Raw genomic sequence first — 24,256 nt, forward strand, 5'->3', positions numbered from 1 at the left:
AACTCACGTTTGGGTTTCGTAAATGTGCTGTATAAGTGAACTTAAACAAATGGCATGCTACTTATTTGTTTCTGTTACTTTAAGGAGTTAAAGCATTCAGCTGTAGCATTTGCAATACCTCCTTCACAACTAATGGCAGCCTTACCAGGCATATGGCAACTCACATGAGCATGAAGCCTTACAAGTGCCCATTCTGTGATGAAAGCTTTCGAACAACTGTTCACTGCAAAAAACATATGAAAAAACATCAGGCAGTCTCCTCAGCTGTAGCAGCAGCTACAGAATCAGGAGGGGGAGGTAAATTATTTCATTTTTACTCTTACAGTCCTTACTATGTAACAAGTACAGATGTTTCAGTGGATTTCATGAATGCTGTGACACTAATGTTATAAATTAGCCTTCCAGCATGAATAATGTCCAATGTCCAGAGCCACTGGAATTGCTGTGTACCTAAATTGTTTAAAGCAATCAGTTTTCCAGGAGTCTGTCCAGTGTATTCAAGTTATTGTATGTTACATAGTTATTTTAGTGTGTCACTAAAGTAGAACATTTCTTGTCCTAAATACTTATATCTGTATTTAATTATTGTAAAAATAAGAATTATAAATCCAGCTTTATTTTAAACACAGACATGAGTAGTTAGACCTCTGACAGAGATTCAAGTCCAAGCATGTAATGTAGTGGCCATGTGTTTAATAATAAACCCTTCTATTTTTGTAATTTCTGCTGGCAGATTAAACTAAACAGACGTGTATTTTCTTTTCTTTTTTTTTTAATAGTTGCATGTGTTGAAGATGATGATGAAAACTCTGAAAGAACTTCCAGAAAATCTCGTCCTGGTGTCATAACTTTTACAGAAGAAGAAACAGCAGAACTGGCAAAGATTAGGCCTCGAGAAAGTGCCACTGTCTCAGAAAAAGTCCTTGTCCAGTCTGCTGCAGAGAAAGACAGAATTAGTGAGATCAAAGATAAGCAAGCAGAACTTGAAGCAGAGCCCAAATATGCCAACTGTTGTAGTTATTGCCCCAAAAGCTTTAAAAAACCCAGTGATTTAGTCAGGTAAGGAATGGAAAAGTTTTGCATATTTTCAATTTTCTAGATTGTTCACCAGGAACTTTGCAGTAACAGTTTCATATAATTTTTTTATTCCTAAGCTCAAATTTGACTCATATTTACATACATTTTTCTTTTTTGGAACAGTTTAAAAATATGTGTCAAAATGTTATATGTTCTGAATATGACTAAACCAGCCTTTTCATATTTCTTTTCCTGCAGTATTAAAATTATTATTACGAAGTTTTAAGAATAAATTACTCGTTTCTTGTTGTAGGACTTGCATATAAAAACCAGTTTGAAAAAAGGCAAATGCTTAAACCATCTCCTTTACTAGTTCTGCTTAATGTAATGCTAATATAAGATTCAATTAATTCTAAAATTAGCAAGATACAAAATAAATATTTCTACAAACCGACGTAAGAGTAGAAATTCACATATACATGTATTCTGAAATTACTAGGCATGTTCGTATCCATACTGGAGAGAAGCCATATAAGTGTGAAGAATGTGGAAAGAGTTTCACCGTAAAATCCACTCTGGATTGTCATGTTAAAACGCACACAGGTTAGTAAGATTTTTGAATGTCTTTGTTTAGAAACTGGTTACTTCCTTGACATGGTATTTTAACTAAAGATTTTGCAAGGAATGCAATGTTTCACCATGATCTGGGAAGTGGCACTATGAGTGGCAGTGCTAGGTGAAATTTGATGCTTATGGCATCATCAGATGAATCGTATTATGATACTTTGAATAAACAGTATTATTACAGCCTTCTGTATTAGTAGGGTTATAAAGCAGTCATAGTCTTAGCTCATGGAAAAACTATGTATTCTTTTAGAATACATAGAATTCTTATTATTCTATTCCCTAACTATTTAATTTCAAATCTGCTGTACCATTTCAATGCTAAATGATTTTCCTGAGCAAGGGGGTGGAGTGGGAGAATTTTATAAAATTAACTTAAAGAAAAATGTTCTAAATGTAAACATTTGTTTTGCTATGTAGATTGAAAAATAAAGACCACAAAATTTGAGCATTGAGCTATTTGAATTATGCAAGCTGAATACAAACCTAATTTCTGTAATATTTAGGTTTTTACAGTAGTTTCTTTGTATTCCTGAGAGAGGTCTGATTTTAGTAGTATTTTTCACCCCCAATTTTGCACAAATTAAAAAAAACAACCTCTTTAAATCTTTTGTACTTCTTTTCTTCTTACCATTGAACTTTGGTAATAAACCCAACCCTAAACTAATTAATTTCTAGAACTGACTACAGTTTTGCTAAGGTGCATTATAAGCTTTTTTAAAAATGCAAAAAAAAAAAAAAGCTTTTAATGCTGTGTCGTGGTTTAACCCCAGCCAGCACCTAAGCACCACACAGCTGCTCACTCACTCCCCCCCACCCAGTGGGATGGGGGGGGAGAATCGGAAGGAAAAAGGGAAAACTTGTGGGTTGAGATAAGAACAGTTTAATAGAACAGAAGGGAAGAAAACGATAATGATGATAATAATAAAAGGATTGGAATATACAGAATAAGGTATGCACAGTGCAACTGCTCACCACTCGCCGACTGATGCCCAGTTAGTCCCCAAGCAGCGATCCCTCCCAGGCCAGCTCCCCCCAGTTTATATACTGGGCATGATGTCCCATGGTATGGAATACCCCTTCGGCCAGTTTCGGTCAGCTGCCCTGGCTGTGTCCCCTCCTGACTTCTTATGGCCCTCCAGCCTTCTCGCTAGCTGGGCATGAGAAGCTGAAAAATCCTTGACTTAGTCTAAACACTGCTTAGCAACAACTGAAAACATTGATATGTTATCAACATTCTTCTCACCCTAAATCCAAAACATAACACTATACCAGCTATTGCAAGAAAATTAACCCTATCCCAGCCAAAACCAGGACAAGCTGCAATCTATAATTATTTTGCTCATGGAAGCTCCCTTTCCAATTCAGTGTATTTGTACTTTCTACAGCTGTTTAGTAAGAAATACCACTCTTGGGTGTTACACCAGATCTCTGTAGATCACTGTCTTGTCTCAGATAGTAGCAGATGCTAAGGATAATGAAAAGAATAAAGCAAGGATTTGATCATGTTCCACCAGGTTCAAGCAGTTTGCAAGTTGTGGGACTCTGAACTAGAGATTGTATCTTTTTGCTCACTACCTTTAATGGAATATTTTTCATTAGTTTTATCCAATTGTTTTCTGAACCCAGAAAAACTGGGTAAAAACGAATGGCCTCTAGTATATCCAGTAGTAATAAGTTCCTTGATTCAAATTTGGTTTTCAGTGTGCTATCTGATGATTTTGTTCTTAAGCCCACTAGTTCTTTTGTTCGAGAAGTAATGAGAAATTGTTCCCTGTCTTTCTTTTTTCAAGTTTTTTATGACTTTTTAATAATATAAAACAGAGCTTTGTAAAATATTGTTTTAATATCCTTAACAGATTTTTCCAACCTGTTGTTCATCCTCTATTCCACATTATATATATTGTAATTTTGACTGGCTTGAGTCCTTACTCATGTGCTTAAAGAACTCCTTTGCTGACTTCCAGCCTTGTGAAAATTTTCCATATAATCCTACCTTTTGTTTTCAGTCTTTTTCTTTGCAGATTCCTAGTATTTATACAAAAAGCCCAAGAGTCAGGTCATAATCTGACTGAATATTTTACTGTTTTGTTTAAATGGAACTTAAGATGTTCAGTTTGTTCCTCGCTGCTTACTCTTTTTTTTGTTAACTTTTCTTTCTCTGTGTGTCTTTTTTGTGTGGTTTTTTTTTTTTTGTTGTTTTTTTTTGTATCTCCCAATGAGTATTTTTTTCTGTAGTGGAAAAGACTGCCAGACAGGTTTTTTTGTGGACTCTGTATGTGGTAGACAGCTTTGCTGCAGCCCAGATCCCCATTGTCTTAATGGTTCATGTTACTCTTGGGCTCTTTCTTCTCCATTATTTAGAACAGAACATTTTCAGAGCTTTACTTAGTTTTGTTGAACAAAAAGTGACAACAATGTTAGGGTTTTGTAATCTGAAGTAAGTTGAATTGTAATCCAGGAATTTGATGAGAGATTCTTCTGTGTGAATGGAAACTAGAACTCAATAGCAGGAATCATAGGCACACATTGGTTTTGTGACTTCTTTAGCAACTATGAATGACTAACATCACCAGAATACAGTATTGCTTTCTGATCTGGAAATCAAGTCAACTTTGTTTTGGCGTTGATCTAATTGTTTGCCAGGTAAAAAGGGTAAATTAGTCACACCTAGTACTATTTTTTTTTTTAAATGTATTTTTCCATCGCAGCTATACAGAAGTCTTGATTTTATTCTTTGGTAAGGAAGCTCTGCAAAATACATTGATTTCTTCCACTTGTTTAGCTAGGAAGCAATATTGTGCTGGAAGGCCTTGGAATTTCAGGATTTAGAGTGGGTTTTCAGCTGCAGTGGCATGTTTCCTGCCAGATGTTTACATTATGCTTTTTGTGAGTTATACAGTTGCACATATGGCTAATGAAACAAACTCTGTAGTTAACTGTTGTTATTTGTAGTACATTAAAAATTCCATCTGAGACCAAGGATTTTTTTCAAATGTTATTCAATCTGAAAGGAGAACAGAGAAAGAGGACCGTATGTGTATAGACCAGAATTCTGTACTTCTAGGTTACTTTGACGTGGTTGGTATTTTGGTTTAGAATATTGTCTCACTTACAAATTCTATTCATTTCCTACTTGTAATACCTCAATACTGATTAGTATTAATGGAAAAGCTGAAAAAGAAGAATAAAGCTGCTGGAATTAAAAAGGAAATGAGTAGCTAAGTAAGGAGAAGCCAAATGCACAAGAGGTCAAGATGAAACTTAATTCTCCAGTTTTGTGAGCTGTGTACTTGAAACAACTTTATAGTCACAAAGGTGAGATGATGAGGAGGACAGAGGCATTAAGGGGACCAAACGAGATTCTGCATGAAAGTTTTAACAGCATATTGAGTTTTAGAAATAGGAAAAAATTAAGATACCCTTCATTGAGATCCTTAATTCATTTGAAAAGCAGTCAAAAGTATAAAGAAAAAGGCTGGTTATTTCAAATTTATTCTGTTCAAATTAATTTAGAAACTGTATTTTTTTAAATTGTTGGTAGCGGTATTGATTTTTAGAGGTTTTATCACTTACCTTTCTGTTTTCGAAACTTTTCCAGGCCAGAAGCTCTTCAGTTGTCATGTATGCAGTAATTCTTTTTCTACAAAAGGGAGTCTAAAAGTCCACATGCGTCTGCATACGGGAGCAAAGCCCTTTAAATGTCCACACTGTGATTTACGGTTTCGTACGTCAGGGCGCAGAAAAACCCACATACAGTGTCATTATAAACCAGAGACAAAGAAAGTTAGAAAGCCTGTCGCCCGTACTTCAGCTGAGGGACTACAGCCAGTCAGTCTTCTTAATTCATCCTCAACAGACCCTAATGTTTTCATCATGAATAACTCCGTTTTGACGAGTCAGTTTGATCAAAATTTACTTCAGCAAGGACTTGTGGGCCAGGCTATCCTGCCTGCTTCAGTGTCAGGTAAAAATGGATGACTTTTTGGTGGTGGTGTTGAGATCAAGTACTGAACTTTGCTTTCTGTTAGAGTTCAGAAAATTATGCCAAACGCTACTTCCAAACAGGTAAGAGTTGTACTGAATTCATGATTCGATGCACAGTGGTGACATAAATAGAAATTTATTTATTTAAGAATGAAGGGGAAAATGAAGGGGAAATGAAGAGGTGCGGTTCACCTAAAAAGATCTCATTCAGTACTGTTGTGGTGTTAAACTGCAGAAAGGAAGAAAATAGAGATAATGAGTAGCTGGACTACTTGTGTTCTTTTTGGTAATACTCTGTTGCCTTTTCTTAAAAAGGAGAGAAGCAATACAGTTATTCTATAAGCTTTCCATTCCATAAGATTTATTTTGTATTCACGCATTTGATCATAGAGCAAAGAAAAGTTTGTCTACACCAGTTACTTACATGAATAATGAAGAGTGTGTTTTAAGTGCACATGCTCTGCATGCTCTGCTGTACATGTGTAGTTAATAGTACAAACCACACACCCCCAAAAATCCCAACCAAAAACCAAAGAAAACATTTTAGCGATACAAAAAACTACTAGTGTGGGCATGTATGTTAAATAATTGTCTAGGATATGAAGTCTTACCGATTGACAGTGACGACAGCTGCATTAGCACATTAAATGTGCCACAGACCATTCTTTGACTCTGAGGCCAAGTGGCACAGAATACCCAACATACTTCATGTTGCAAGAAAATGACCTTTTGAGTATGATCCTTGCTAACGTCTAAATTGCTTTCAGGAATTGTTTGTGTAAGTACTAGCTGGCCTCAGGCAAAGTTGGGACAGGGACAGTTTTAAAAGCAGAACAGTGTTGAGGTGTCTGGAACTGTCCCATGGTATTGTTAAATTTACTACTTAAGTTGGGGGTCTTGGACCGTCTGTCACTTCTGAAAGTGAGACTGATTCCCTGTGCTTCTTTGGCACCTTTTTTCAGTACGTGTCTATGATTTTGAAGGTATGCCCACAAGTTCACAGTAATCTATCAGTCTTATATTTAACTGTAGCCATTCCAGTTTATCTGATTTGACGTAAACTGTTGTCCAAAACCAGTGAATTGCTGGTTGTTCGGAAGATACTGGTAAATATTATTTGACAGGCACAGTTAACAATAAGTTTGCGATTAAAAACTGTCTGATATTTGCTTGGATTTTTGAGTGAACACAATAAGGAGGGGAGTCTTTGGCATGTTCAGATCTCCTAGAAAGAGGCAGGAACTTTCTTAAATAGAGATTAGTGATGTGGGTTTTGCCCAGAGCAGGTATTTCTTGGGGGGCATTGTAAAGCGGATTATTATACTAAAGGATTTTGGAGAGGGAAGGATAGATAGATGTATTTGAAGCATCAACCAAAGGAAACTGGTTGATCATACTAAAGGTGTTTGGAAGAAGGTATGCCAAACACAAGGTGACTTTTTCCTTATATTCTCTCAAGACCTTTTGTAGAGGTAGTCTGTTCAACTTTTGAAATTAGGAGCTTTCTAAGTTCTAAAGATTTTTTATTTCAAATGCTAATGTACCTTTAATTCTATCCACGTGAGCGCATAGGATAAACTTTGATACCTTCTTGAACAACGTTTGTGCTGTGCAAAAATGTGGCAGTAGCTTTCATGTGTATGTTCAGTACGTATGTGTGAGTGCTGCTTGTATTTAGGCGCAGCACACTCTCCAAGGAAGTTGATACCAAATTTCTTCATTTTCCCAAAGCTACTCTGGAGTGGTTCTTGTTTTCTAAGGTGCTAGCTGGTGCTTAAATAATAACAATCCTTAAATTACATAGAATTTATGAAGCTTTAAAATAGGTAATAATGTACTTCAAGTTATTTTTCTTGGCAAAAATAAGTGTGTGTGTGTAGCTTTTGTATTGATTTAATTTATAAAAATAAAAAAGCTGAAAGAGGCAGTCAGTAATGATAAAGAAAAACATTATAATATAACTGTTTTCTTTGGTAGCTGGAGGTGACTTAACTGTGTCCTTGACAGATGGTAGCTTGGCCACTCTTGAAGGAATACAGTTACAACTTGCTGCTAATCTGGTTGGACAAAATGTTCAAATTTCTGGAATAGATACCACCAGTATTAACAACATAACATTACAGGTAGGTTGCTCAGAGTTTCTTGCTTTTAATTTTGTAGAGTCACTTTGAAGGCTGAAGGAAGTTTAAGAAGCATACTTAATTCTAGAAGAGTTCCCATGGAGTGAGGCATGTGGCAATACCACGCTATATCAGTTGTACCATGTTAGAAGACTTAAAGAATAGTTGCACAGTGGGTTTTTTTTCTGGTTTGGTTTCTTTCTTTTTCAGTTTTTCAGTTTTTTCTGCCCTGCTAGGATTTTGGCACATTGCTCTAAAATCTGTATTTTTTTTTCTTTTAATTGCATATTGTCTTTTTCACTTCAAAAGCGTTTTAGGCTCTCCACTCAACCCCCCAAAAGAACCTCCCACCCCAGAAACAGACCAACCCAAATTATTGCACAGAATGTTCTTTTCCTTAACATAAGACACCTTTGTTATTTGGCAAGCTTTTAATATTTGCATTCACAATTTAAATTCTCATTGAGCTTGTAAAATGAACAACAGAAAAAGGTGAGATGATTATATTTAAAAATTTGTATTTGCAATTATGTGGAAGAATGAATTTCATGAACTTGGTTGTTTGATCAGTTGCACAGAAACATTGAGGTTGGAGGAGACCTCTGGAGGTCACCAGGTCCAACCGCAAGGTCAGAGAAGGGACATCTTCAGAGTTGCATCGGGTTGCTTAGAGTCTCGCTACTCAAGAAGTTGTTAGCGTAAAATGAAGAAAACTATATTTTAGTTTTGTTTTCCCCAATCTTCCCTAAAGAGTAAAATGTCTAACTGTTGAGAACAGCTGTTTGAATGTGAACTGGGACCTTACTGAGCCCTAGGAGCTGAAAAAAATAGATAATTTCTGGTATCAGTCTTCCCTCTGCTCCATGCCTTTTCACTTTCAAAGACCTGAAGACAGTGATAAGCATTATACATGCAGCAATAAGACAGTACAGAATGCCAGCAGTGTGGGTACCTGGTGCCCAGCATACTCATATGTAACTGTGATCATGATTTCCCAAACATTTTGGTGAAAGAAGGGAGGGAAGAATCTACAGGTGAAGCTAAACAGGCTGTTTACATGGTGACTTTGGAGACTAGCTATATACAGACACTTTAAAAAATAAATTTAAGTTTAAAATGGTTAATTATAAAGCTTAAATATTACATATACTCTATACACAATGAATATAAGTCCTGGATTTATGTTAAGAATATTCACTTAACCTGTAATTTTTAACTTCAGATTGATCAGATTGAAAACTTCCTTTTCAGATCGATCCAAGTATTCTACAGCAGACATTACAGCAGAGTAATTTACTTGCTCAGCAGCTAACTGGAGATCCCAGTATGGCTCCACAGAATCCCTCCCTCCAGGCAACAGAAAATGCAGTGCCAGCTAATGTGGTTATTCAGCCTATATCAGGCCTCTCTTTGCAGCCCACAGTAACATCATCTGCTAACATGACAATAGGATCCCTATCTGAGCAAGAGTCTGTGCTGACGACCAATGCTAGTGGTAAGCAGTGTCAATATTTTATTGTGCTTTGAATTTCTTATTTTTACTTATGGTATTACCCACAGCGAGAAAATTTTGTCCCCCTCCCCCTGCCAAATACTTCATTTAATAAAATAAGCATACAGTTTTTGTATGAGCATCTTCAGCAAATTTCACAACTTTCTGTTACTATTTTTGAATATTATTTTTTCAGAAAGTGGACTATATAATGAAAATACTGAAGGACATTCATAGTCTTTAGAAAAATACAAAGTCTTTGTTCTGAACATCTTAGCCCGCATAGGAATAAATTGGATATGAAAACAATTTATTCTTTAGAGTATAAGTTCTAGCATCTTCCTTGGCTACGTCTTTTTTAGTTGTTCAGAAAATAATGTATTAATTGCTTTAAAAAGTTGTGTCTATTATAAAGAAAGGATCTTCATGGAATTTTTTTGTTCTACCCTCTTTTATATTTAGGTGCACAGGATATCTCTCAAGTCATGACTTCACAGGGTATGGTATCACCTTCAAATGGACAACATGAGATAATGTTGACCATAAATAATTCCAGTTTGAGTCAAGTTCTAGCTCATGCTTCGGGTTCTACTACTACAAGCTCATCAGGAAGTCCTCAAGAAATCACTCTTACAATATCTGGTTGGTATTTTTAATGATCTTTAATGGTACCAGATCTTCATTTTATAAGGTAGCTATACAGTAGTATTTGAGGATATTTTCACAGTCCACAGCTTTGCTGTGTTATATTTTTTATATTCATCAGCTTTAAAAGATATTCCCCAAATCTGCTTTTGAAAACCAAATACATTTGCTTGGAGGATGTATGTTAGATTGGTTCCGATTTTATTCATAGCCTTGAGTCAACAGAGGTTGATCTTGCTGGCAAAGCCCATATAACCAATTCTTATTTCCTTGCTGTGCCTCACTTGGGGTAGTGCAACTCCTGGGTAGTTACTGGGATGGGAACCAGCAGGGCAGGCTTTGGGGATGAGTTTATTTAATCTAGTTTTCTTTCAGTGCTTGTGGAACCATGCTCTAATAAATGTTCTGATCATTCTTTGAGCTGTACTATTCAGTCTTCATAATATGTAGTTTAATACTTCAGGTCTCTCTGAATAAATTCAGACTGACTTTCTTACTGCCTCCAAGAGACTGATCCTATATATACTATAGATATCTATTTCCCCCAAAGACAATTTGTATTTTGTGTTGTGACATTTCTTTAACAGATCTAGTATAATATTTAGTGCCTTTCTCTTTCTTTTCCTTTCTTTTTTCTTTTTTATTGCTTTCTTTTCCTATTTTCTTTTTCTGTTTTCTCTCTTTCCATTTTCTGTAACTTGTTTAGTGGTTTTAAGTGTCATGACAATAATGTTTGTGTTAAGGTGCCAGGGTCCCCCACCTATGTTTTTCTGCTTGTTAATGGATTCATCCAAGAAATAATTCATCCAAATAATTCATCCAAGAAAAATAGAGTATAGGTGTCCAACAACTGATAGAATCTGCTTTCAGTTTCTATATGTTCTATGCATGTTGACCATTCCACAAAATTAACACCATATAAAGTTTCATTTTTACAAAAGAGTACATATTTAATGCAATTTGTTATCCGTATTGTAGATCGAAAAAATCCCATTTTAACTATTAGCCTTTAGTTTGCTTGATTTTTATAGTTTGATGAAGTTGGTGCCTTGAATCCAGATAAGTAAGATCAATATTTGCCTAAATATTAATAATCTCAGCTATTTCTCTACATGTTAGTATCTAGATATGCATTATCACATCTGTATTAAAAACTTGTTGAACCTCTGCATAAAAATCTGTACGTTTAGAAATTAATTTTGGATTTTGGTTGTCTTTTATTATTTTATGATTACTTGTTTATAGTTCTAAGTACTGTAGCAGAATAATATTGAGACATTTCCAGTTATAACAGGACTAATTTCTATTCAGGCCAAGATCTTATTCAGCATAATTCTGGAAGCAGTGATCTGAATAGTGGTTTAAGGCTGACAGCACCAACCATCAGCAGTCAGACTACAGGTGCTACATTAACTATAAGCAACGACCAGCTTCTCTCTCAAGGCACTTCACTAAATGCTCCAGGTATGCATACAGTGATTTTTCTAATTAAAAATAATAATATTTTGTTAAAAAATAAATATTAGACCAGGTAACTAAATGTGAAGTAGTATCATCTTTCACATTACGATTCAGGAACTACACGGCTTTGAGTGTTTTCTCACTAGCTTTAAATTGTTATGCCAATTTAAATGAAGTTTACTCCACATACTAAGAAGAAAATAAAAACAAGGCATATCTAAAAATAATACTTTGAGGCACTTACAAGAATATTGAAGGACTATTTCTATAAATTGGAGGATGAAGAAATTTGATACATTTGCTGCAGACAGATGATAAAATACCCTTTATATCAAATTTGCTCTAGTATTCAAATTTTGAGATTTTAAATGTGTATGAATTTCTACCTATATCTGTTTATATATACAAACACATGTGCGTGTATGTAGTTGTTCACACTTTCAACCAGTGCAGCAGGTTGCATTGGTTGCACTGATTGATTGCAGCAGGTTGCACTAATACAGACTTATGACTGATATGTAAATAATTTTTTTCACTCTTATGCATGCCTAAATTTTCTCTTATCTTCCTTTTCCTTCATCTCCTTTCGTAGCTTCCTTTAGTGCTCGTATACATCTATAAAGCAAATCTGCTTTAATGTCATACTGGGGGAAGACTACCCCACAGTATCCTGTAAGATTTGAAGGTTAAGGCGTGCTCTTGTGTAATGAATTAGTAAATGAAATAGTAAAAGCAGACAATTGTATTGTACCTTCTGTAGCATCCTCTCAGGATTTTAAGGTTATCATAAACTGAAAGCCATGAGGCCTCTAGTGTTGTACTGGAGAATGTATAATAAACTATTACACAGCTGTTACAATCAAACTGTTATGAAATACCTATTAATAATAAACTGGCCTTTTTTGCTATTATGGATTTTCAAACATGTTGCAAGGATAGGATGGGAGTGTTGTGTTACGGAGTTACCAAATTTTGGTTTTGCTGGTGTGAGTTGAAGTGTATTTCATTGAGAATTCTGAAAGTGGTCAGACTACAGAAGCCTGTAACCTGAAACTTCTTCAGGTGTGTTTTCGCCAATAAGTCATCTCCCACATGCCATGTTAAAAAGTTATTTTGTTGCAGTATGATGTTGTCCGTGGTTTAACCCCAGCCAGCAACTAAGTACCACGCAGCCGCTCACTCACTTCCCCCATCCAGTGGGATGGGGGAGGAAATCGGGGAAAAAAAAGTAAAACTCCTGGGTTGAGATAAGAACGGTTTAATAGAACAGAAGAGAAGAAACTAATAATGATAACACTAATAAAATGACAACAGTAGTAAAAAAGGATTGGAATGTACAAATGATGCGCAGGGCAATAGCTCACCACCCGCCGACCGACACCCCGCCAGTCCCCGAGCGGCGATTCCCTGCTCCCACTTCCCAGTACCTAAACTAGATGGGACGTCCCATGGTATGGAATACACCGTTGGCCAGTTTGGGTCAGGTGCCCTGGCTGTGTCCTGTGCCAACTTCTTGTGCCCTGGCTGGCCATGAGAAGCTGAAAAATCCTTGACTTTAGTCTAAACAATACTGAGCAACAACTTGAAAACATCAGTGTTATCAACATTCTTCGCATGCTGAACTCAAAACACAGCACTGTACCAGCTACTAGGAAGACAGTGAACTCTATCCCAGCTGAAACCAGGACAGATGTCCATTGAGCTACATTTAGGTGTAGTTTTTCTAATTTTATCATCTGAGACTCTGACAATTTTTGACATGATTAATTGTTCAGCTGACTTATTTGCTTCCAAAATAGAAAGGCCTAACAAATGAGAAATAGAAATAAAGTTAAATTAAGTTTGTGGCTAAGAGTTTATGTATGTGACAGATTTATTTTTTTTTACTATTTTGCATATATTCCAGAACTTAATACAACAGGTGGGACAAACCTTCCTCCAACAACACCCATATCTCAGTCTACAGTTTCTGCTCAGAATTTGGTAATGTCTTCATCAGGAGTTGGAGGAGATGGTAGTGTCACCTTGACTCTTGCTGACACTCAGGGAATGTTGTCAGGTGGTCTTGATGCAGTTACACTTAATATCACTTCACAGGTAAGAAACGCTTTTCTGAAATGACAAATAAACTAACATTACTGTCTTACAGGGCAGGAATTGGAGATTTTGCTTAGAAAATAATTTTGCCCTGAAAATACATAGTATTTGGGAAGTCAGTTAACTTTCAGGCACCAGTGTGTGCACACTGGCATCTAGAAGCATAAACTATTTAAACAGAAATACAGCTAAATTTTGCAGAGGTTTTGTTGCAATGAACATGTAGGTTCTACTGTTTCAAATATTGTTTGAGATCAATTTTTAGTGATAAACTAAGCTGTGTACTTCATCATCACTCTTCGGTAATACAGCTTAGTATTCCTAAACTTTTTATTGTTTAATATGGTAAATTTTTCTTTTCCTCCTTGTGAAAATGAGAGTTCAACAGCAGTGACAGTTCCTTTCACAGCAAATAACAGGACAGAATCTAAATTAAATTGACTGTCTTTAATAACAGGTAGTGTTACAAGAAATTTTATAAGAATAGTGTTTTATGGGCTATCATCTCCCCAGTAGCTTTAGCACTAGTTTTGTTTTTATCATAATTTAAGATTTCTGTGGTGTCATTAAGAGCCAAAGACATGTTGGGAAAATAGAATGTATGGAGTGGGGAGAAAAAAAACCAATCCATACATAATATTAAAAGACAAGAAAGTGAAAATCTAGGGTCATTGTGTGGTTGGCATTTCAGTGTAGATTTTATATCTGAAAACTTGGGCTGTTTCTTCTACTTTCGTAGCTTACCTAGGTTTAGATTTATTTTTACTTTTTTGACCCGAACTAAAATGTGTAAATGTGTGTAAATGAAAGACTATTTGCCTAGCATATGGTGTGATTAAACCTGTTGAGGCAAAGCTTGTGAGGATGATCATATGCCTCCCTCTGCAGTTTTGCTCTGGGGAGGGGAAGAAAAGACCTTTAAATAGTTCTTATGACACCTTTGTGATTTCTGGCATCACAGAGCAGCAAAGCAACATGTTGGTTTCATTTCAGACTTTGTAATAATTTAAGCCATTACATTTGGCAGTATTGATGTTTATTAATAAAACACTATGCCTAATCTTAATGCAGGTATAAATAAAACCAAAACACTGTTCGGGGCACTATGCAAATTTAGTCTGTGTTGCAGGAATCATGTTGAATAGGCAGGTAGTACATAAAGGTGCTGTATTTCCTGAGAAAATTGAGGTCTTTAACAGTAGTGTAGAAATAGAAGTAGCAGTATGGTATTAGTGATGGTGTATCGTAAGTAGTAATTTTGTACCTTGATTTCATGTAGTTTGGAAGTAAATTTAATTAAGGGATTTTAAAAAAGGAAAATACTGTGGGAAGACCATGCAGGAAAGCAGAATATAGGGGTTAAAGTATCAGCCGAAGAGACAAAGATAAGGGAAGGCTGATGAAATATTCAGCAATTGATGCGAGGCTGGGAAAAATTAATCAGAACTGAATCTCTAGTCTTACAGATTTGCAGCTGTTGTTGCCTGTAAATTTGTTAGACTTAAAATGGGAGGAGAAAAGGAGAGAAAACAGTATCATTTGTTCAGAGAGGATTCTGGAATGGTCGTTATCAAGGAAAAATAAAAGTAGTTTTGAGGTGTAAATATAATTTACATGATTACAGTTAGCTGTTTAAATATAGTTATTCTACCTTTTTGTTTTTTCTCCCCTCTTCAACAGGGTCAGCAGTTCCCTGCTATACTCACAGATTCCAGTCTTGCTAGCCAAAGTGGGTCAGGCTCACAGCAAGTCATACTGGTGAGCCATACACCCCATTCAGCATCTGCAAACTCTGATGAAATAACGTATCAGGTAGATACAATATATTTCTGTGTCTTTTCTGGGTAAAGAACATTATTTAATCAAAGTACTGGAATGGTTCCTCTATATTCTGAAACAGGAAGACGGATGTCATTGCCAATTAAGAGTATAGGGAAGAGGCTCCCTGTGACTTCCTAGTCACCCAGATTCTGTTTTTAAGTTTTGAGTTAAAAACACTTTTTCATATACAGAGAAGAAATGCAATTAATAATGTGTTTCTTTTTACAAATTACATAACCATGCTTTCAACACAGACTGCTCCAAAAATTTCCAGTAAGTTTGTAATTAGATAATAAAATAGACAAAGTTGAGAGCTGTGGCAAAAAAAGAGCACCTATTGCTACACATTTTCCATTCTCTTTTTGTAACCAAATTGCTTTAATAGTGGTGCAGCATAAAGTCTTTTCAACTTCTTATGTATTTTAATTTCAATAGAAACTTTTACATACACAATATAGTATTAATATTAGAAAAAGTCATTCAGATTTCTCTTGTTGAATGCAAAATGAATGTTTTCAACCAACCTGGTAATGTAAGCTCTAAAATAGGAAAAAATGGGAGAGGCAGATGGTGACCCACAACCAAGCGAAGAAGTGGTAGACTGGAAGGGCAAGAGGTGGGCAAGTTGTGGCTGATATAGGCATGAGAAACTTCAAAAATAATAAGGACTGAAGGGAGGGGGCCTGCCTCAAGTGTATGTGTATGAATAAAGGTGCTGAGACAACAACATAATAGAGGAAACTTCAACACTCTCCTTGGAAAAATTGTTACAACTGGCTGTCTCTCTGAAGTGCCCGTACACTGGTCCATGCAGCATGGGGAACAAACAGGAGGAATTGGAGGTCTGCATGCAGTTGCAGGGCTGCAATCTCATTGGAATTGGAGGGAGAAGGTGCTACAGCTCACACAACTGAAGCACTGCCATGGCTGGATTCAGGATCTTTAGGAAGAACAGACTGGCAAGACAGCAGTGGGAATGCATGGAGCTCTGCCTGGATGGTGAGCCAACTGAGACCTTATTGGTAAGGATTGGCAAGCAGACCAATGTGGATTGACGCTGTCGTGAATACTAGCCATCTGCTACAGATTGCCTGATCAGGAAGAAATAGAAGATGAGGCTTTCATGTTGGTCTTGGACAACCTGCCCTAGCTGACCCTTCTTGAGTAGAGTAGTTGGACTAGATGATCTCAGGAGGTCCTTTCCAACTTAAACAAATCTGTGATTTGCAGTCTCTGGTCTACATGGGTTACTTCAACCTGCCTAAGATCTGCTGGAAGGGCAACAAGCAGGGCACGAGGAATGTAGGAAATTTCTGGAGTGCGTTGATGATAACTTCCTGATACAGATGACTGAGAAGCCAGCAAGCAGAGGTGTTCTTCTGGGCCTGATAATTGCGAACAAGGAAAAACTGATTGGGATTGTGAAGGTCAAGGATATTCTTTATTGCAGTGACCACGAGATTGTGGAGGTCAGGATCCTGAGAGAAGGAAATAAGGCAAATAGCAGGATCACAACCCTGGGCATCAGGAGAGCAGACTTTGGGCTGTTCAGGAATCTGCTTGTGTGGTGGGTTGACTCTGGCTGGATGCCAGTGCCCACCAAAGCCACTCTATCACTCCCCCTATCAGCTGGACAGGGGAGAAAAAATAAAACAAAAGGCTTCTGGGTCAAGATAAGGACAGGGAGAGATCATTCACCAATTACCATCATGCGGAAAACAGACTCGACTTGGGGGAAATTAATTTAATTTATTACCAATCAAATCAGAGTAGGATAATGAGAAATAAAAACTGAATCTTAAAACATCTTCCCCTTACCCCTCTCTTCTTCCCAGGCTTAACTTTATTCCTGATTGCTTAATCTCCTCCCCTCCCAGCAGTGCAGGGGGACAGGGAATGAGGGTTGCAGTCAGTTTATCACACATTTCTGCCACTCCTTCCTTCTCAGGGGGAGGACTCCTCACGCTTCCCCTGTTCCAGCGTGGGGTCCCTCCCACGGGAGACAGTCCTCCACAAACTTCTCCAATGTGAGTCCTTTGCATGGGCTGTAGTTCTTCATGAATTGCTGCAGCATGGGTCCCCCGTGGGGTCACAAGTCCTGCCAGCAAATCTGCTCCAGCGTGGGCGCCTCTCTCCATGGGGCCACAGGTACTGCCAGGAGCCCGCTCCAGCATGGGCTTCCCACGGGGTCACAGCCTCCTTCGGGCATCCCCATGCTCCAGCATGGGGTACTCCATGGGCTGCGGGTGGATATCTGCTCCACCGTGGACCTCCCTGGGCTGCAGGGGGACAGCCTGCCTCACCGTGGTCTTCCCCACGGGCTGCAGGGGAATCTCTGCTCTGGTGCCTGGAGCACCTCCTCCTCCTCCTTCTTCACTGACCTTGGGGTCTGCAGGGTTGTTTCTCTCTCATACTTTCACTGTCTTTGGCTGCAGTTGCTGCTGCGCAGGTTTTTTTTCCTCCTTCTTAAATATGTTATCCCAGAGGCGCTACCACCATCATTGATGGGCTTGGCCTTGGCCAGCGGTGGGTCTCTCTTGGAGCTGGCTGACACTGACTTCGTCAGACATAGGGGAGGCTTCTAGCAGCTTTGCAACCTCTGTAGTTCCCCTGCCACCAAAACCTTGCCGTGCAAACCCAATACAGCTTGGAATAATCATATAGTAAGCAGACCTGGAGAGAAGGAGAACCAGGAGAGCTAGTTGATTTCAAATGTTGTCTTCCTCCAAGCTCAGGAATTGTCGGTCCCAATGTGTAGGAGGTCAAAGGCGAGAGGAGGCCAGCATGGAGGAACAAGGAGCTCCTGACAAAACTCAGACATAAAAAAACCCATACATAAGTGGAAGCAGGGTCAGGTCACCGTGAAGGAGTACGGAGACACCATTCAAGGAGACAGGGATGAGTTTGGGAAACACAAAGCCCACCTGGAGTTGAATCTGAAAGGGACATAAAATGTAACACAATGGGCTTTTACAGGTGTATCAGCAGCAAAAGGAAGATGAGTTGGCCTGCTACTGATTGGGGCAGAAGACCTGGAGACAGGATTTGGAAAAGGCTGAGGTACTGAGTGCCTCTTTTTGCTTCATTTTTACTGGTAAGATTTGTCTTCAGCAATCCCAGATCACCAAGATCAGTGGTAAAAGGTGGAGCATTGAATATGTACCCTCAGTAGAGGATCATGCACAAATCAAATCCATCGGTGATGGGATACACTCGTGAGTGCTAAGGGAACTGGCTGACATTGTCATGAGATGAATGTCTATTATCTTTGAAAGGTCATGGCGATCAGGAGAGGTTCCTGATGACTGGGAGAAAACAAAAGTTACTCCTACCTTCAAGAAGGGCAGGGTTGGAGAATCAGGAAAGTACAGGTCAGTCACCCTCACCTCAGTCCCTGGAAAGGCAATAAAGCAAATGTGTTTGGAAATGCTTTCCAGGATTGAGGGACAAGGTGGTGATTAGGAGTAGTCAGCAGAGATTTATGGAGGGGGAGACATGCTGAACTGACCTGAGAGCCTTCCACAATGAAGTGACTGGCTTGGTGGATGAGCGGAGCAGTGGATGTGGTTTGTCTTGACTTTAGTAAGGCTTTTGATGTCGTCTCCCATAACCTCCTCATAGGCAAGCTGATGAAGTATAGGCTAGCTAAATAAAACAGCAAGGTGGACTGAAAACAAGTTGAACTGCTAGGTCTCAAAAGTGTTCTGATCTGTGAAACAAAGTCCATCTCAAGGGCAGTCATTAGTGGTGTTCCACTGGGTTCAAATACTGGGGCTAGTACTGCTCATTAGTGTTCTTCGTTAGTGACATGCATGATAGAACAGAGTGCATGTTTGGCAGGTTTATCGGTGATGGAAGACTGGAAGGAGTAGTTAACAGACTGAATGGGTGTGCTGCCATGCAGAGGGACTTCAGGAGGCTGGAGATCCAGGCCAACAGGAATCTCAGAAGGATCAGTAAAGGGAAGTGCAAAGTCCTGTCCCTGGAGGACAACCCCATGCACTAGTACACACTGAGGGTAGCAGGAAAGCAACTTTTCAAGAAGAGCCAGGGGATACTGGTGGACAAGTAGTTGGCCACAAACCAGCAATGCGGCAAGATGGCCAACAGCATCCTGGGATGTATTAAGAAGAGTGTTGCCAGCTGGTCAAGAGGGTTGATCCTCCCCTCTTCTCAGTACCAGTGAGAACACATCATCATCTGGGGTGCTGTGTCCAGTCCTGGGGCCCGCAGTACGGAGAGACATGGACGTACAGGAGTGAGTGCAGTGGAGGGCTACAGAGATGATCAAGGGATTGGAGCATCCAACATAGGAGAGGCTGAGGGAGCTGGGACTGTTTGGCTTAAAAGAGAGCAGGCTCTGGGTTGGGGGGGAGGGGGTGGTTCTTATCAATGTGCATAAGTACCTGATGGGAGGTAGTAAAGCAGACGGAGCCAGGCTCTTCTCAGTGATACCCAGTGAAGGGATGAGAGGCAATGGGCACAAATTAAAATTCCATCTGAGCACAAAGAAACCCTGTTTCACTGTGAGGGTGGTTGAACCCTTGAAGAGGTTGTCCAGAGATGTTATAGAGTCTCCATCCTTGGTGACATTCAGAAGATGTCTGGACGTGGCCCTGCTCCAGGGACATTGGACTAGGCAATCTCAAGCCATCCCTTCCAACTTGAACTATTCTGTTTCTAATAACATCTTGTGCATATGATTTTTACATTTGCATATGCTTACAAATGTGAGTTCTTAACAGTTTTAGTGTTCAAATACTCTGTGAAGATGGATGTTTTAAAATTTAACATCAACGTATTTTCTTACTCTTCTGAACTTAAAACTAGATATTGTCTTTCAATATATATGCTTTCATAAATCAGGTTGCCACTTCATAAGGCTTATTGTAATAGCACTTGTAAAGTGTGACTGTGTCCAGGTAGCACTATTGTAGTAACAGTCAAAATGTAACGCTGATGTAAACTAGTTTTCTGTCATTACCTGTAAAGTTTGTATGTTTTATTTAATCATGGTGACTATGTTGACTGACCTTTCAACTTTTCACCCTTTTCCCAAAAGGTTCCAACTAGTTGGAAACATGCATGCATGCACACACACACGGGATTTTTTTTTGTCATTTCTTTTAATATGTTTTATATTGCATCTTTGCTTTCTAGTGTGGATAATATTCTACTATGTTCTGTATCTTTTCAAGTTTAGTTCATCCTGAATAATTCATTTACAGTACTACTTCCTTTATCTTTTCTTCATTTGTTTCTTTCTATAAGTTACTGTATTTAAGATTCTTTTGTATCTCTGAAGTTGAAGGAACTCTGTGTTATTTTATTTGAAGAAAGTGAGATTTTTCAAACACACGTCACTGATTAAAACAAAACAAAAATGCAGCACAACCCCATCCAAATTCTATCAACTCTTCATTGTGTTTCAGTACTTCTGGAACTTTGTGTTGGTAGCTCAAAGCTTTACTTCCTTCTGAAAGTAGTGTCCCCAATGAAGAAATTAAACAAATAGAAAATACTCTTCTCCTCTGTAAAATCAGAGATACTTTCTTTTTTTGTCTGAAATGTTTTTGGCTTTGAATTTTGTTTGGTGAGAAATGTGAGAATCATCTGAGATGCTCAGGAATATGAAACTGAATATTGGAGAATATTGATACAAATGCATTCTGTTTATAATGCATAAATGAATTTGATCATAGTTATAATCTTTCTGTTTTCTTAAAATACATGTATGTGTCATTCTTAAAAGCAATGAACTACAAGTTCATATTTACGTACAACTTATTTCCTTTGTGTTGGTAAGTTGCTTACAAGTACTGTCCAAAAATTGGTCATGTTGAGGTAGATAATCCTTGTTGTGGATGTGCCTATGAAATTATTTGATAGTGTTTTTGTAAATTGTTACAGGTGACAGAGGTTTCTCCTAATGTGACTAAAAGCAGTCAAGCAGAAAAAGAAGGTCGCGTGCACCAGTGTTTTGAGTGTAGTCAAACCTTTTCTTCAGCCACCATGTTGATGCACCATAGTAAAGAGGTTCATGGCAAGGAAAGAATACATGTTTGCCATGTCTGCAATAAAGCCTTTAAGCGGGCAACACATCTCAAGGTATTTGGTAATAACAGTTGATTGTTCTGTTAAGTCCTTTTGTTTTGGACTTTTTGTGATATTAATGGAAGGTACCTATTATCCCTTTACCTTTCCTTTCCTTTTAACAGTGTGAGAGGTGTGCATCAGAGAGAGGGAGTCTAAGTGGTAATGTATACACAGTTAGAGAACTCTCTCCTGGAGCATGGAGAGGCTTTTAGTACATATATTGACTACAGAATGAAAAATGTGAATGCCTGTCATGCAAATAATAGTGCCAGGAAAAGATTTCGCTTACTTTATTTGCTTATGTATGTCATCACTGCTAATCCTGATTTCCAGATAAGCTTTTGGAATCATAGGATGCTACCTGCTTTGCGCTCTTATCATCTGATTTTTAGATGTTCTGCCTTGTGAGCACAAGTGACGTCTTCAGAGGAACCATTTGTTTTAAAATATCCTCACATTATTGCTGTTGTCTAGTGATGTTTTCTCTGTAATTTTCTCTAGATTACAAAGAACCTGATAATTCCAAGTTTTTTTAAAAAAAAATTAGTGGTGTGTTTAAGTTTTTAATTACATTATAAAATGTTCGTATTAGGAATATTGGGCTGTACCAGAGAAGTGATATGTCCAGGCCAGTATCCTGTCTCTGAGAGATACTACAAGGCAGTGATTTGAAGAACTGCTTTATGAAAAGAGCAAACATACAATGTAACTTGCCCAGAATTTTGCCAGCTTCCCAGAATATATAGCAAGAAATTTCTGGAGCCAGAGGCAATGTCTTAATATTAAGTAGCTCTTAGAAGAGCTCTTCAATAGATATTCTCTCACTTTAGTATTATATTTTAAGGCAATATACCCTGTTTGTGAAGTTCACCCCCTTGGACTGATCACGTGTGTCAACCAGACTTTTAGTCCTTGGGGAAACTGTCATAAAACGTGGTTTTGTGAAACTGTTAACCTCTGGTTTAGGAGAAGTTTTCCAGAGGGGAAAAAAAAAAAAAAAAAAAAGAAATAAAGTATTGATACTCGTTTCCCTTAAATAATGATAAAAACCCCCAAATATCAGTCTCTCTTCAATTTTTTTTCTTAGAATTCACTGGTGTTATATTTTTTTTTCTTCATAATTAAACCTTGACTTCTATTATATACTAGGCCCAGGATAAAGGTACGACAAGCTAACTTCCTACCCTGGTATGGCCCTCACATCATTATCCCACATTGCTTTTTCATGTAGGCAGCAATGAAGTTGCAATAAGTCCGAGGGCTATCAAAAGAGACTTCAGGGCCTTGAGATGACTGGTTAAGAGATGAGGAACACAAGTAGCGTTCTCCTCTATCTTTCTGGTTGCAGGGAATGATGAGGGAAGAAACAGGAAGAGCCAGCAGATCAGTAACTGTCTCTGAGATGGGTGGCACCAGCCAGATTTTTGGGTTTTTTGATCATGGGTTGGTCTACACGACAGCAGACCTGCTAGCAACAGATGGGGTACATCTGTTCCAAAGGGGGAAAAGGATCTTTGTGCAGGAGTTAGCAGGTTTCATTGAAAGAGCTTTAAGCTAGATTTAGAGGGGATGAAACCAGACTTGCTAAAGATAAGCCTGAGGGTGGCATGCCAATGTTTGAAGGATGGTGTGCTAGCGAGGTCCTTTGGTCTGCTCCACAATGTGCTGAATACACTGGAGCACTTTTGAAATGTCCATGTACTAATGCACGCAGCACCCTAGCCATCCCAGTGGAAGTAGGGGATGGAGATCCATGCAGCAGCAAAGATGCAAAGGTTGTTGATGTGTTAGAAACCACAAAAGCGCCTCAGAACAGTCACATAGGGATTAGGGCTTCTCCTCCAAAAAAGGTGGCAGGATCAATAGCCCAGTTGAAGTGCATCCACACCAATGCATGCAGGAGGAGCTGGAAGCCATTGTGCAGCTGGAAAACTATGATAATAGTCATGGAAACATGGTGGGATGACTCACACAACTGGAGTGCTGCAATGGATGGCTATAAACTCTTCAGAAGGGATAAGCAAGGAAGGAGAGGTGCTGGGGTAGCCCTGTATGTTAGGGAGTGTTTTGATTGTCTAGAGCTTAATGATGGTGACGATAGGGTTGAGTGTTTATCGGTAAGAATCAGGCGGAAGGCCAACAAAGCAGGTATCATGGTGAGAGTCTGTTACAGACCACCTAACCACGATGAAGTGACAGATGAAATATTCTATAAGCAGCTGGGAGGTCTCACAGTCGCTAGCCCTTCTTCTCTTGGCGGACTTCAACTTACCAGATGTCTGCTGGAAATACAATACAGCAGAGAGGGAACAGTCTAGGAGGTTCCTGGAGTGTGTGGAAGATAATTTCCTGACACAGCTGGTGAGTGAGCCAACTAGGGAAGGTGCCCCACTGGACCTGTTGTTCATGAACAGAAAAGGACTTGCGGGTGATGTCATGGTTGGAGGTTATCTTGGGCACAGCAATCATTAAATGATAAGAGTTTTCAATGCTTGGAGAAGTAAGGAGGGGTGTCAGCAGAACTTCTACCTTGGATTTCTGGAGGGCAGACTTTGGCCTGTTTAGGAGCCTGGTTGACAGAGTCCCTTGGGAGGCAGTCCCGAAGGGGAAAGGAGTCCAGGAAGGCTGGACATTCTTCAAGAAGGAAATCTCAAAGGTGCAGGAGCAGGCTGTCGCCATGTGCTGAAAGACAAGCTGGCGGGGAAGAAGAGTGGCCTGGCTGAACAGAGAGCTTTTGTTGGAACTCAGGAAAAAGAGAGTTTATGACCTTTGGAAGAAGGGCCAGGCAACTCGGGAAGACTACAAAGATGTTGTGAGGTTATGCAGGGAGAAATTAGAAGGGCCAAAGCCCAGCTAGGACTTAATCTGGCTACTGTGGTAAAAGAGAATAAAATAT

The 24,256-nt window shown here is 38.6% G+C and overlaps 1 protein-coding gene across 8 annotated transcripts in view; it reads left to right on the forward strand.

Annotated features, from left to right (window-relative positions):
• The window catches only part of ZNF236 (zinc finger protein 236), a 98,199-nt gene that overhangs the window by 61,457 nt on the left and 12,486 nt on the right, over positions 1-24,256 (forward strand). For 5 of the 8 annotated variants that reach the window (XM_049830170.1, XM_049830168.1, XM_049830167.1 and 2 more), the window contains exons 20-30: positions 85-297; positions 780-1,059; positions 1,517-1,620; positions 5,243-5,608; positions 7,606-7,751; positions 9,000-9,243; positions 9,703-9,882; positions 11,197-11,349; positions 13,253-13,443; positions 15,124-15,255; positions 21,175-21,372. In XM_049830170.1, the coding sequence (XP_049686127.1) occupies positions 85-297; positions 780-1,059; positions 1,517-1,620; positions 5,243-5,608; positions 7,606-7,751; positions 9,000-9,243; positions 9,703-9,882; positions 11,197-11,349; positions 13,253-13,443; positions 15,124-15,255; positions 21,175-21,372 (2,207 nt within the window). Of the gene's footprint in view, positions 1-84; positions 298-779; positions 1,060-1,516; positions 1,621-5,242; positions 5,609-7,605; positions 7,752-8,999; positions 9,244-9,702; positions 9,883-11,196; positions 11,350-13,252; positions 13,444-15,123; positions 15,256-21,174; positions 21,373-21,482; positions 21,876-24,256 lie in introns of those variants that run through there. The other 3 variants (XM_049830166.1, XM_049830163.1, XM_049830165.1) reach the window with 3 other exon arrangements.

This window comes from Accipiter gentilis, chromosome 27, assembly GCF_929443795.1.
Source record: "Accipiter gentilis chromosome 27, bAccGen1.1, whole genome shotgun sequence".
NCBI lineage: Eukaryota > Metazoa > Chordata > Aves > Accipitriformes > Accipitridae > Astur > Astur gentilis.